The following is a 15,038-nucleotide window of genomic DNA, read 5'->3' on the forward strand; positions in this document are numbered from 1 at the left end:
ACACGGATTCCGAGGCTCAGTTACGGAAGCAGCAGCAAGAGGAGGCGGAGAGGCAGGCGCTCCCGCGGCCGCCGCCGTCGCCGCCGCCACCGGGCAAGAGGAGAGCGCTGCGCGCGCAGCAGCCCCAACTCTGCCTCCCAGCTCTGGCCGACGGAGTTCAGCGGCGCAGGAGGAGCAGGCGCGGAGCGTCGCCGCCGCTGCCGCTGGACAGGAGCCTCGACGGGCGGCCGCTGAGCGGGTCTCTCCGGCGCCCCTCGCCTGCCCAGCCTCCGGCCGGCCGGCCTCCTCTGCCGGCCAAGGGGCCGCCGCACGAGCCGGCCAGGCAGCCGGACAGCAGGCCTCGCTTGCTCCGGAGCAACTCTCTTCTTGGGCTCCGTCGGAGGGGCGCCGCCGCCGAGCCCCGCGCATGGAGAAGCGGGGGAAGCGGGTGGACTGCCCGGCGCTGCCTCCCGGGTGGAAGAAGGAGGAGGTCATCCGGAAATCGGGGCTCAGCGCCGGCAAGAGCGATGTCTACTATTTCAGGTAAAGCCTCTCCATCGGAAGCGCCAGCCGCCCAGCTCGAGTCAGGGCGTGACCCCAGAGGCGGTTTCGTCATGGCCGGGTTCAAAACTCGCAGCCGGAGAAGCGCCGCCGCCCTCTGAGCATGTGCAGAGTGAGGGGCTCCCGGGGAGTTCGAGGGTTCGGCACGCCGCGCTTGGGAGTGGCGCTGAAGAGGGCAGGAGGAGTCGTGGCTTTCTGGCGGCGCCTCCTGAGCATGTGCAGAGTGAGGGGCTTCCCTCCTCAGGTGTTCTAGATTCCACACGCAGGATATTAGGATAGAAAAGGGCGCAACTTTCAGGCGGTTCCTCTGAACGTAGTAGACTAAGTTACTCTCCTGCCTCCCAAGTTTCTAGGGAGCTCCAGGTTCCACGTGTCTTAAGTTTTAGGAGTGATTCTCACCCTTTGTGGTGGGAAGTTGTAACTTTCTCAGGAATTGGCAACCTGACGCATTTAGTTTTTGAAACAAAGTCTGGTCTGCGTAACTTTGAGTGGCTTTGGGAGATGAACCAATTTGTGCGTTGGTGGCATTCTCTTTTCCTCTTAACTCCCATTTGCTTCCCTGCGGATGAGTTTGACCAAACTGCGGGAGGCAGTGGAAGACAGGCGTGCTCTGGTCCATGGGGTCACAAAGAGTCAGACACAACTAAACAACAACAACCATTCCAATAAGGCTTCTTTCCTTCTCTTATTTTCTATCAGTGTCACCGAACTCACAAAAGGGACTGCTGACTGGTGGAGCCAGGCTAGGCTCTAAACCGGCCTTATGTGGCCTCTGGTGGCCCTACTTTTTATACTTTGCTACTCTGGTCTCTTGGCCTCCCTTTCTGGGGTTCAGAGCAGCAGTTCAGCTCTGGTGGAGGTATGATAAAACTTCTGCCAGCAGTTTCGCTTGCAAGGGAATGAGAACTTTTTCTCAAAGTTTCTAGGTAGGAAAAACATGCCTCGCTTCAACAGTAATATCTTTTCTTCCCCCTTTCTCCCCCTTCTGGCTTTGTGCAACACGTGCATATCCATAAATGCCAGGCGGAAAGCCCGGATCCTGCAGCCTGGCCAGTTGGAAGGGTTTGGTTTGTTTGGCAAGATCCGTTTACGTCCTCTAGACTGCTGCCTGGAAAAGTGACCCCCCCCCCCAAAGCAAAGAAGTCTGCTTTCTCTGCCCTGCCCTGGGTGTGTCTGGACAGCAGGGGCGTAGCCAACTTACTGCTTTTCAGATGTTACAGACTACAACGCCCACCATTCCTGACCACTGGCCGCACTGGCTGGGCAAGATGGGAGCTGTAGTCCAAAACATCTGGAGGGCATCACATTACCAACATCTGTTGTATGGAGTGGCATTGTCAGGGCTGGAGTCAGGCGTAGGTCAGCAACAAAAACAACAAATTGCCCGAGGCCAGTGCCTAGTGCTCTCAGCAACTCTTTCTAGGAGATCTTGTCCCAATGAAGCATTTGCGAGGACTGAAGGTCCCGGCCTTCCCAGGGCCCACTAGGACTCCTCCTCTGCAGGGTATTTCCCACACTATCTCAGGCTCCGCCTGTGCACAACCTCCCTCTACTCTGTTTGTTTCATTTCTCCGAGAGACCTGGGGGAAGGGAGCTGGTCGCAGCAGCAGCAGCAGGAGACTCCCTGGTTTCTTCAGCAGCCTGTCATCTCTGCTGCTTGCTCCCGCTCCTCTCCAGCCTCTGCTTCTACCTTGGATTCCAGACTGCTCTCTGCCACAGCCTCTTCCTGCTCACTAAACCCTGTTTCCTCTTCAGCTTCCGACACCACCTCCTCCCAGTCTGCTCCCTCTTCTCCCTCTTGACCAGTGGCAGAGGAGAGGGGATGCGGAGGGTGCAGACCGCCCTGGGTGTCATCACAGGGGTGTGTGTGTGTGACAAAACGACAAAAATATGAGTTGTTTTTTTTTTAAAAAAAAATGGGCTCACAAAACTTTTTAGTTCGGTCAACAAACCTAACAAAACGTGGCTGGCACTGGGTGCCACACCACGAGGGCCGGCACTTACCACGGGGCCTGAGCCACGCGTCTCTCCTGGGAGTGGCTTGGGCGCCTGCAGGCTCTGCACTGCCTGAAACGGCAGTGTGGGGCTTGTGTCTACAGCCGGGGGGAGGTGGTAGAGAGGCTCCACGCAGTGCCCCTCACCCCCATGCGCGGCTCGCCCAGCCCCCGGCTGCAGGACATGTGCACCGCACCCGGCACCCGAGCGGCTAGTTACACTGCTGCTCTTGACTACTCATTGTCGTCCCACCACCAGTCCCCTGAGTCTTCTTCCCCTGGGAGTTCCCTGGCTGGTGCCTCCTATCACCCCTCTGTGTCCATCAAAATGTCCTTGACAGACATTTACAGTGGTACCTCTGGATGTGAACGGGATCCGTTCCGGAGCCCCGTTCGCATCCTGAAGCGAACGCAACCCGGGTCCACGCATCATTTTGAGTGTCTGTGCATGCGCGAACGGCGAAACCTGGAAGTACAGTGGTGCCTCGCAAGACGAAAATAATTCGTTCCGCGAGTCTTTTCGTCTTGCGATGTTTTTCGTCTTGCGAAGCACGGTCTGTCGCAACTGCGCCTCTTCAAGCGGCTTTAGGAAAAAAGCGAACAAACTCGCAAGACGTTTTCGTCTTGCGAAGCAAGCCCATAGGGAAATTCGTCTTGCGAAGCGACGCAAAAACCGAAAAACCCTTTCGTCTTGCGGGTTTTTCATTTTGCAAGGCATTCGTCTTGCGAGGCACCACTGTAACGTGCTCCATTACTTCTGGGTCACCGTGGAGTGCAACCCAAAACGCTTAACCTGAAGCGACTTCAACCCGAGGTATGACTTATTTTCCTTCCTGCAGCATGCATGTATCGCCCACCCAGCATGCATGTATCGCCCATCCTTTGGAACTGTTTGCCTAAACAGTGTCTGCTCAATATATATTTTTTGGGGGGGGGAGGGCGGAAGGAGACCCTGAGCGGGGTCCCCTCCTTGTGACCCCTGCTTGCCGCGATATGCACCACTGCCTTGAAGTAGCAAGTACAGCCAGCTGCTTTCGCTTGCTCTTGCTTTGAGAAGTCAGGCGAACACACAGCAAGAGTACGGTTTCTGGGGCTCAGCAGGGACCCTGACCACCCACTGCACTTTAATTTCTCTCAATATGTTCTGTTTGCATGAGGTGTTGGTCTATGGAATTGCACTTTGTGAGATATTATCGTATTTTTCACCCTATAGGACGCACTTTTCCCCCTCCAAAAATGAAGGGGAAATGTGTGTGCGTCCTATGGGGCGGATGCAGGCTTTCGCTGAAGCCTGGAGAGTGAGATGGGTCGGTGCGCACCGACCCCTCTCGCTCTCCAGGCTTCAGGAGAGCCGCAGCGCCAGCCCCACAAGGTCGGGGGACAGCAGGGAGGCGGAACGCCACCATCCCGCTGTCTTCCGATGTGGTTTGGAGTCTGACGGTGGGGAGACGCGTGCTTCTCCCTGCCGCCAGCCCCGCAAGCTCCAGGGACAGCGGGGAGGCGCAGCGCGTCTTCCCGCTGTCCCCACACCTGGTCTGCAGGCAGGCGGTGGGTAGAAGAGCGCTTCTCCCCGCTGCCGGCCCCACAAGTTTTCTTTATTTCCCCCCCCCAAAAAAACTTGGTGCGTCCTATGGGCCGGTGCGTCCTATGGGGCGAAAAATACGGTATATGTTGAATTGTGTTTGAAATAGAAGTTACATGGTCAAAAACAGCCTGTTGTTGTGCGTCTTGTTACCAGGGTTGAGGGCTTTGGCATGTGTCTCACAATACTGACCCCTGGCACCGGCCCAGGCGTCAGGCGCATTTTGCAACCAAGTGAAGATGATTTTTTCTTCAGGTCTGGCGCCTGGCATCTGCACCATCTGGCTGGCGTGCAGAGAAATCTCTGGAGATTTCTCGTCGCTTTTTTTTTTTAATGTTTCAATGTGTTGTAAACCGCTTTGAGATGTTTTCCCCCTTTAAAAAGAAAGTGGTATAGAAAAGAAAGGAAGAATAAGAATGATCAATTTCACTGCAAACAAATAAAAGGTGACTAGACAATCTGTTGTACTGACTGTAAAAAAAAGAAAAGGTAAAGGACCCCTGGACAGTTAAAAGGTAAAGGTCTTTTCGTGGTCCAGTCATGACCGACTCTGGGGTTGCAGCGCTCATCTTGCTTTATTGGCCAAGGGAGCCGGCATACAGCTTCCAGGTCATGTGGCCAGCATGACTAAGCCGCTTCTGACGAACCAGAGCAGCACACGGAAACTCTTTTACCTTCCCTCCGGAGTAGTACCTATTTATCTACTTGCACTTTGATGTGCTTTCGAACTGCTAGGTGGGCAGGAGCTGGGACCGAGCAACGGGAGCTTACGGGGATTCAAACTGCTGACCTTCTGATCAGCAAGTCCTAGGTTCTGTGGTTTAACCCACAGCACCACCCGCGTCCCTTCCTGGACAGTTAAATTCAGTCAAAGGTGACTCTTGGGTTGTGGCATGACTAAACCACTAGCATGACTAAACCGCTTCTGGCGCCACGGAACACTGTGACGAAAACCAGAGCACACAAAAACGCCATTTACCTTCCTGCCGCAGTGGAACCTATTTATCTACTTGCACTGGTGTGCTTTCTAACTGCTAGGTTAGCGTGGACAGAGCAATGGGAGCTCGCCCAGTTGCGGGGATTTGAACTGCCGGCATTTCATTTGACAAGCCCAAGAGGCTCAGTGGTTTAGACCACAGTGCCACCCGCGTCCCAATATGTGGTGACCGTAACCTAGGTTTAAGGTGCTGTTTGGTGATCAGCTTATATATCTGAGCTTCTTACACTGCTACAGAAACACACCTGCCTGCCCAGTGCAAAAGGACAACTTAGGATGTGGCGTTCCAAGAGTAGTGATACCCACTTACGTATTCCCCAGTTGTGGAGGGCAAAGGGCTTCTTGCTCATGTCCAATTCTGCACCTCAAAACAGCGAGTACCTTGCATCCTGGTACCTTGCAGCTTTACCCACTCAGTCTGCTGTCCCAGGCAGGGACACAAGGGGCATTGGTGGCCACCAGCTCGCATGGTTTTAAAAGCAGGTTAGATCAAAGCTATCAGGGGTTACTAGCCACAATGTCCATCTGACTGGCCCCAGTGAGAACAGGATGCGGGCCAGATGTTCCTTTGGCCTGATCCACCGGGGCTTTTCTTAAGTCCTTAGGTTAAGCTGGCACAATCCAGTTTGGGGCAGCGGCGTCGCATTTGGAGCTGTCCTCTTCAGGCCTGGCGAAAGCAGGCAGCCTAAGTTCTCTCGTTTCCTTCAGGGTCAGAGAGAATGACTCCTGTGCTTCTGTGACCCCCCCACCCCCGGTGGCTTCTACGGGCCAGACAGAGACTGGGCAGGCTGTTCCCCCATTTATACTGCCAGCCGGGAAAATGCCCCTAGAGACCATCTCCCTTGGAGCAGCAGGATTTCGACTTTCCTTGAATCTTCTTCCCCTTCCTGTAAGTCACCAGGTGACTTTCATAACCATTCCTGCCACACCCTTTTCTTACTTCTGCTGCTGCAGCAACTTTTCCCTTCTTTTCTGCTACTGTTATGCCTGTTGTTTCTACTACTGCTACTACTTGTTACAGCTGCTGCATCGTTGGCCTGCAGTATGTTTTAAAAACTTTTAAAATAAACAATAATAATAATAATAATAATAATAATAATAATAATAATAATAATGTCATACCTCGGGTTGAATGCGCTTCGGGTTGAGCGTGTTCCAGTTGCACCCCGCGGCAACCCGGAAGTAACGGAGCGCGTTACTTCCGGGTTTCGCCGCTTGCGCAGACGCTCAAAATGATGTCACGCCCATGCACAGAAGCAGCAGAAAGTGACGCGCGTGTGCACAGACGTGCCGTCACTAGTTACGTTTGCTTCTAGATGTGAACGGGGCTCCGGAACGGATCTCCATTCGTATCTAGAGGTACCACTGTAATAATAATAATATTATTGAGGCTGTGAGTTTTTAAGCACCATGCTACAAGTTGCACAGAGCTTCATGTAACTCTTTTTTGAAGGAAGGTCTTGGGGATTTGGTGGGGAGGAGATGCTTTAACCCAGGCATAGGCAAACTCGGCCCTCCAGATGTTTGGGGACTACAATTCCCATCATCCCTGACCACTGGTCTGGTTAGCTAGGGATGATGGGAATTGTAGTCCCAAAACATCTGGAGGGCTGAGTTTGCCTATGCCTGCTTTAACCCTTGTCAGTTGTCCTTTCATCTCTCCATTCCCCAGTTACTTTTTCTTCAAATAGGGAAAAATAAAGTGGTAGCGCTCCTCCCCCCATGGGAAAAAAAGCTTATGATGGGGGCATGGGGGCGCCTAATGTTTAGAGCAGGGGTTGGGAATTGTTCATCCGTAAGCCAGAGGCAGCCCATGGTTGTTTGGGGTCCAGCCTGTGATGTCTCCTTCAGCCCCTATATAAAAAAGGTCCCATGCAAATCGAGCCTTTCCCACACTAACTGCTACACAGTGGGGATTTTCTGCAGGAAGGGAAAAGGGGAGACACAGCATTGGGGAGGGGAGAGAAAATGGGTGACCCACCACCAGGTCCATCCTGACCCGCTGCTGGCTTCTGCCCTACCTCTTGGAAAGTCTTGTCTCTCTACATTTCCCCCCCTGAAATATTATTTTTTTTAAATGACTAACTCCGTGTAACATCCAGTTTGACCTGAATGCAGGGAATGTGCCAGAGTATTGTAAGCAGATGGCCAACGATGGTCTACTCCAGAGGTGGAGAACAGTTTTCTAGTCACAGGCTGCTCCCTCTGGTAGAAACATCAATTATATTATTCCCATATTGCACCAATTACCTTACAGTGGTACCTCGGGTTACATACGCTTCAGGTTACAGACTCCACTAACCCAGAAATAGTTCTTCAGGTCAAGAACTTTGCTACAGGATGAGAACAGAAATCGTGTAGTGACGGTGCGGCAGCAGCAGGAGGCCCCATTAGCTAAAGTGGTGCTTCAGGTTAAGAACAGTTTCAGGTTAAGTATGGACCTCCAGAATGAATTAAGTACTTAACCTGAGGTACCACTGTATTCCCATTTTACACCAAGAGAAAATGACTTACCAGAGGTCACACGAGGAATCAGTGGTGAAGGCGAAACCTGAACTCAGGCCACCAAATTGAAGTCCATTTCTTGCTGTCTCTCTTGTTCCCCATTGTCCAGCAGGGGTAGGGAACCTCAGGCCCGGTGGGTAGCCCAGAAAGCATCCCTCCAGGTGTCCCTATTTGGGAGTTTCCGCAAGCCACGCCCCTCACCTTCCTTGCTCCACACCTTCCTTGAGTGTTTTGGGCAGACTGAGATGCATCTCTGATACTGACTTTTGATTGCTTGCTTGGATGGAGAAGTGTGTGTGTGTGTGTGTGTGTGTGAGAGAGAGAGAGAGAGAGAGAGAGAGAGAGAGCGCATGCGTAGAAACTAGCCAAAAACATGCAAAGGGAGCATTTACTCCCAGTGCTCTGCCAAGAACTGTCCTTTGCTCCTCAGGAGGGACTGTGGTCTACCACTGCTGTACAGTTAGGAAAAGGGGAATGCTTTAATAGGATTCCCCCCAGCCAAAGTTGCTCTGAAATTCTTTCTTTTCCTTGGTGTAAGCACTAAGCTTATTAGCTGGTTCTGTGTGTTAAGGCCCCCCCCCCCCGCTTTGGGCTTTTGCAAATTTTTGTGGAGTTTATGGCATGCACCTTGGACTTCATCTTAGCACACCAGGGTTTTCTGCTGCTGCTGCTTTGTTTTTTATTTGCTGATTAAAATGCTTAGTTGCTTTACCCTTGACAAAGGCGGCGACTTAAAAAATCGGCCGTATTCTCTTGCCTTGCAACCAACCCAGCTCCAACCCCTTCCTTGCATTCCAGGGGGTTGGATATAGATGACCCTAGGTCGTTGCCAACTCTACAATTTGCGATTCTATGATTCTGCCCTTTCCCTGGGGTCTTGTACTCGCTGGTCCCATTCTCTTCTCTGTGTGTGTGGGGGGTGGGAAGTAAATGTATCAGGCCACTTTATTTTATTTTTAAGAGATGCTTTCAGGTCTGTCTCTTGTCACTAAGAGGAAGCCGTGAAGGCAGGTGATAGCCGCAAGCCCATGCGCCCCCAGGCTGCTTTGCATGTACAGCAGGCCTATATAGCTGATGTAACGGCAGCTGTCTTTCCTGTGCATTGGCAGGATATGACCACTCCAGGTAGTTAAGAGTTTCAGCGTAAATAGGTTGCAGCAAATCAGAAAGGACTGTGTGGCAGGAGCTAATCTGTCCTCCTCGCCTAGACATGGCAGCCAGCTCTGCTAGTGGATCTGATCTTCGTGAAAAGCACCCCAGGGGAGGGCATGCTCTTTATCAAAGACAAGGCCTTTGGAACCGTCACTGACATCGCCTGTAACTTTTTGAAGTGCAACTTTCCAAACTTGTGCTTGAACTGTGCATTTTCCTCCTCCCTCCCATTACTTTTCCTTGTGTGCTGCGTCTTCTTAGATTGTAAATCTGAGGGCAGGAACCATCTAAATACCAGGGTTTTTTTGCAAGCCATTCCAAGAGTCTTCCAATTTGAAACTGGTATTGCTGTTAGTATAAAGGTAAAGGGACCCCTGACCATTAGGTCCAGTCGTGACCGACTCTGGGGTTCCATGCTCATCTCGCTCTATAGGCCGAGGGAGCCAGCGTTTGTCTGCAGACAGCTTCCAGGTCATGTGGCCAGCATGACTAAGCCGCTTCTGGCGAGCCAGAGCAGCACACGGAAACGCCGTTTACCTTCCCGCCGGAGTGGTACCTATTTATCTACTTCTACTTTGACATGCTTTCGAACTGCTAGGTTGGCTGGAGCAGGGACCGAGTAACGGGAGCTCACCCTGTCGCAGGGATTCAACCACCAACCTTCTGATCAGCAAGTCCTAGGCTCTGTGGTTTAACCCACAGCGCCACCCATGTCCCATTGCTATTAGTATATAAAGCCCTTAACAACTTGGGACCATTTACCTACGAGATCACCTTTCCCCACAAGGGCCCTCTTGACTGCCTCAATCGGTGTAATTGGCACTACTGCAGGTGACACATAATACCCATTCGGCTTTAGTGTGACAGCGCCTGAACTTTGGAACTCCCTGCCTGTTGAGATCAAGTAGGCACCATCACTGTACTCTTTTCGGTGCTTGCTAAAAACTGTTCTTGTTCAGACAAGCCTACCCACGTGCTTAGAAAGTTGAGGTCATTTTAATCTGTTTCAGCATTTTTATTTGGTATGTCTTAAAGTAGGATTGTGAGTCCTTCTTGATTTTACTGTTTTGTCTTTTTGTAAACTGCTTTGAAGTGTGTGGGTTTTTTAATACAGTCAGGCGGTGTGTAAAGTGTATGATATAAATAAATCCTATAAATAAACCTAATTTCAGTCTCTGGACTTAAATGGTCTGATGTGTCTGCTCCCCATCCTTAAGACAGCAATGTGTCATTAAATTATTTCAAAGTGTGGCAAGCCAGTCCTGGTTCCCTCTGGCTCAGTCTGGTGAGCGAAATCCTAGATTTCTGCCCTAAAGTACTGCCCAGATGGCACCACTGTCTGGGAATGCAAACTTGTTAGGGCAAAATGCTCTTCACCCCTCTTCTGAGTCAATTTCACTTCTGTCGGTGAGCTGTCCTTACTCATTCATTTTGTTGGTGTTTGAGAATCAGTCTGCACCTATTTATTTATTTGTTTGTTTGCTGGAGGCCATGCTCTTTTGAGGATAGGCGTAAAGGATACACATGACTTAGGCAGCGTTAGAACCTCAGATATACAAGCTAGGTGCAAAATGGCTCCTTAAATCAAGGTTGTTGTTGTTTAGTCATTTAGTAGTGTCCGACTCTTCGTGACCCCATGGACCAGAGCACGCCAGGCACTCCTGTCTTCCACTGCCTCCCACAGTTTGGTCAAACTCATGCTGGTAACTTCAAGAACACTATCCTACCATCTCATCCTCTGTCGTCCCCTTCTCCTTGTGCCCTCCATCTTTCCCAACATTAGGGTCTTTTCCAGGGAGTCTTCTCTTCTCATGAGGTGGCCAAGGTATTGGAGCCTCAGCTTCAGGATCTGTCCTTCCAGTGAGCACTCAGGGCTGATTTCCTTAAGAATGGATTGGTTTGTTCTTCTTGCAGTCCATGGGACTCTCAAGAGTCTCCTCCAGCACCATAATTCAAAAGCATCAATTCTTCAGCGATCAGCCTTCTTTATAGTCCAGCTCTCACTTCCATACATCACTACTGGGAAAACCATGGCTTTAACTATATGGACCTTTGTTGGCAAGGTGATGTCTCTACTGTCTAGTTGACGTTTGGGGGCAAGGCGGCTCTAAAGTCTAATTTTTCAAAAGATGGACTGACTGTGTTTGTTTCTCGGTTAAACATCTGGTTAGTTCAGATGACAACCTTGAACTAGGCTAGGAACTTTGAGAACTTAAAGAAGAAAAGTCCCTTGATCCAGGGACATTTCCCATATATAATGGCCTATTCCTACCTCTTTTAAAGGGTGACATGGATCATTCATAATGTAGGAATGTTCTTCGCAACTGTGAGCAGAGCAGAGGGGTGGGCTAAGTGAAGAAAAGCAACAACAATTAACTGTAACGCCGTTCACTGCTCCTGCTCAGGCTGCAGAAAAAAAATCGCATTTTGGTTGCTGAAATTCATTCTGATGGTGCAGATAAAATATAATGGAAGGATTCTGCAGGATGTGGTATAAGTGTGGGAAAACAGTCAAGATCCAAGGATCCCCAGATGGATCTTGGGGCCCTGGCATCTTCTACCTGGTTGCAAGTGGCTAGTAGCCAGGTGCAAAATGCGCCTGGCACCTGGCTAATTTCTAACACTGCACTCAGGAGTGAACATAGATGTTATGCAGACCTCTCTCTGTGCCCTTGCCCTTATGTGACCCACAGACTGACAAACAGCACTTGCAGGAGAGTGGTGGAAAAAAGCATCTGGCAAGAGCTGCACCTGAATTGCTTTCTGCTGCATGTGTGCAAACGCAATTGGGGTTCTCATCAAGTTCAAAGCGGGCTATGTTAAGATCCAGATTAGCAGCACTAGAAGCAATCTCCGTATCAGGGGCTTCTGTACCCCAAATTGGTTAATCCTGAGCAATTATTTCTGGTTGCTACCCACTAGGATAGGGATACGGGTGGCGCTGTGGTCTAAACCACTGAGCCTTGGGCTTGCTGATCGGAAGGTCGGTGGTTTGAATCCCCGCGACGGGGTGAGCTCCCGTTGCTTGGTCCCTGCTCCTGCCAACCTAGCAGTTTGAAAGCACATCAAAGTGCAAGTAGATAAATAGGTACTACTCTGGCAGGAAGGTAAACGGCGTTTCCGTGCGCTGCTCTGGTTTCGCCACCAGCGGCTTAGTCATGCTGGCCACATGACCCGGAAAAACTGTCTGCAGACAAACATTGGCTCCCTTGGTCAGTAAAGCGAGATGAGCGCTGCAACCCCAAAGTCGTTTGTGACTGGACTTAATTGTCAGGGATCCTTTACCCACTAGGATATATGCAGATGGCTTCAGAGGAGGATCCAGTGGCAGGGAAAGCAGGTCCTGTGAGGAAATATGTAAAGAACTTGGGATATTTACCTTGGAGGGGAAAAATGCTGAGAGGGGATGATCATGATAACACACTTGAAATACCTGATGGACTGCCTCATCCCTCAGAGGAAGGAGCAAAGACTTGTCTCCTCCGCTGCTCCAGAGGCCAGGATTAACCCTCAGGGGCTGAGTCACATGAGGGTAGGTTATGACTGTACCTTCTGCAAAACGTGTTAATAGTATGAGCAGTTTGGCGATGGAATTGGTTGCCTATAGGAGTACAGTGGTACCTCGGGTTAAGAACTTAATTCGTTCTGGAGGTCCGTTCTTAACCTGAAACTGTTCTTAACCTGAAGTACCACTTTAGCTAATGGGGCCTCCCGCTGCTGCCACGCCGCTGGAGCACGATTTCTGTTCTCATCCTGAAGCAAAGTTCTTAACCCGAGGTACTATTTCTGGGTTAGTGGAGTCTGTAACCTGAAGTGTCTGTAACCTGAAGCGTATGTAACCTGAGGTACCACTGTAGTGGGCTCTTCCCTCACTGGAGGTCTTCAAGGAGAGCAGGGGGCAGCCATCTGTTTCTGATTTTCTATCTCAGGGGTAGGTGACCTGAGTTTCAGGGGCCAAATCCCTCTCCACCTGGCCCTTGGGACACTAGACCACACCCGTTTCCCAGCTAATCTCTTCACCAGCCTGCTTTTGCATGTATTCACACAGTGATAAAGCTTCTTGCTTTGTCTGATGATGGATGGTGTGTGTGGCTTTATACCGTGGCGTACAAAGGTAGAAGTTGCATCTATTGCTGCAGTGGCGTAGCGCAGGGGTGGGGGCTTCAAAGCAGCTGTGCACTTCTGTCACTGAGCTTCTCCATGCTAACCAGGAAGTGAACTCTCCAGACAGCAGACTCTCCTGGGTGACTCAGACACCATAAATCAGTTGAATGCGAATGTGTACTCCATCCCTTTCGCTCCCTCCCTCTCTCCCACTTCGATACAGCCCCAGGCACTGGCAACCCACGCTGTGCCACTGCATTGCTCCACCCACTTTATGCCTCCCCCCATCATTACATGCCCCCTCCTGAAATTTCCTTGTGAGAGAATGCAGCCCTCTGTACTGAAAAAGATTCTCCATTCCTGCTTCAGCTTTTTTGGAAGTGCAGCCCCAGTCTCCTCCGTTGCACGATTGTAACCACATGATTGTACTCACATGAGGGAGAAATTTGTCCTGGGAAGATGGTAGCTTGTTCCTTCCCCTCTTAGAAATCAGTGGTAACTGCTCTGATCCTCCCCCCAATATCCCAGGGCCTTTGTACTTCTTGGTTAGAACAACTTGGACGGCAGGGTGAGGTTGACTTTTCTTGCGTACAACGTTTGTTGCAATCGGTCAGTAAGTTTTTCCTTCTCCATAAGTAAAAAGACTAGACAAAAATTCAGGCTTGGGCTTGAAATTTCCTTGTGGGCGCCAGATAACTCCTCTTCAATTTTACTTCTTCCCTGGATCACATTGCCTGTTGTGGCTGTCACGAGGCCTCATGAAGCAACACTTTCTTCTTGTGTACATTGAAAAACACACAGTTGCCAAAAGTGTGCATTGCCCATGCAGTCGGAAGGTGACTGGGACTGACCACGTGTTGAGTGAGCTGATTCTGTGCAAAGTGTGAAATGGTCCTTTATTCCTTAGGTACCGTCTGTCCGAAATGACAGGCAATCGACAGAGTCAAGCACATGCTCTTTTTACCCCGCGGAAGCTGAACTTGGGTGGGGAAGGGAGGAGATAATGCTGTTTGTATTGCAGAAATGGGTCATGACGTCAGACGTTCTTACAAATTCCGTGTTTGGGGGGGGGGAGAGGAGAGAATGGAAAGTGGTTTCACAACCTTAATGGAAGTTCAGCATTAAATAACTGTGCTGCGAACCCCCCCTCCCATCTCCCTGTGATGAAAACACGCCCAGGGGTGCTGTCCAGATCTCTTTTATATGGGTGATGTAGCCAAATTTCAGGACTCTGGCCTCATTTCCCCCTCCACCTTCTGTTAAGGTGGGGGAAAAGGAGGAGACAGAAACCGCTTTGTAATTTTAGAGGATGCTATCAGTTCAGTTTCGCTTTATTGCCCAAATTCCTAGGGCTCGTAATGAGCTGTAGCCAAAAGGCCATGCTATCACTTTTGTTTACTGTGTGCTGTTCGAGTGCATTTAACAAGCAAGGGCATTTAGCTTCCTCTCTCTCCCTGCTTCGCCCCCCCTCTCTTGGGAGAAGGAATGTTTCATCTTGCTTGCTCTTTCACAACTGTCAGATTGTTTGAAAAGGCGCCTGTGCTGTGGCTGCCGAACAAGAGGGAGCTGACAAATGTCTCTCCAAATGAAGGAGTAAAAAAAAAAAGAGAAGAAAAGGAGCAGGTCTTTTGTCTCTGAACTATGTCTCACCATCAAAGCTCGCTCTTTCTCTGCACGCCTCCCCGCCGTTTCCGGGTTACTGCCTTTGTTTGACCCGGGGTGCCACCAGCCGTATGCAAATGTGCTGGCCAGTGATTGGCCAGCGTTGGGCACCCGCTCTCATCTTTGCCCGTGGTGTGTGGCAGGCTGGCGAGAAAGGCTGCTTCGAAATGGGAGACAGGAATGATGTCCTAAGCGTGCAGGGATGCTAACATGCAGCGGTTGGCATGTTTTTATATTCCTGGCGGTCTGTTTAATGGGGAAGTTGGAGGGGCTACAGCCCTCTTTGAGTGCAGTGAAATACTGTATTTTTTGCTCTATAAGACGCGCCAGACCACAAGACGCACCTAGTTTTTGGAGGAGGAAAACAAGAAAAAAAATATTCTGAATCTCAGAAGCCAGAACAGCAAGAGGGGTCGCTGCACAGTGAAAGCAGCAATCCCTCTTGCTGTTCTGGCTTCTGGGATAGCTGCGCAGCCTGCATTCACACCATAAGACGCACACA

General features: G+C 50.6%; 1 protein-coding gene across 2 annotated transcripts in view; it reads left to right on the forward strand.

The window, feature by feature from the left end:
• Positions 1-17: 17 nt before the first annotated feature.
• MBD2 (methyl-CpG binding domain protein 2) overlaps positions 18-15,038 on the forward strand; it is a 61,807-nt gene continuing 46,786 nt past the window's right edge. The window contains exon 1 of one of the 2 annotated variants that reach the window (XM_081930015.1): positions 18-522. In XM_081930015.1, the coding sequence (XP_081786141.1) occupies positions 407-522 (116 nt within the window). In that variant the 5' untranslated portion in view covers positions 18-406. The remainder of the gene's footprint in view (positions 523-15,038) is intronic. The other variant, XM_081930016.1, reaches the window with a different exon arrangement.

The sequence above is a fragment of the Podarcis melisellensis genome (assembly GCF_964234715.1).
Source record: "Podarcis melisellensis genome assembly, chromosome: 11".
Lineage (NCBI taxonomy): Eukaryota > Metazoa > Chordata > Lepidosauria > Squamata > Lacertidae > Podarcis > Podarcis melisellensis.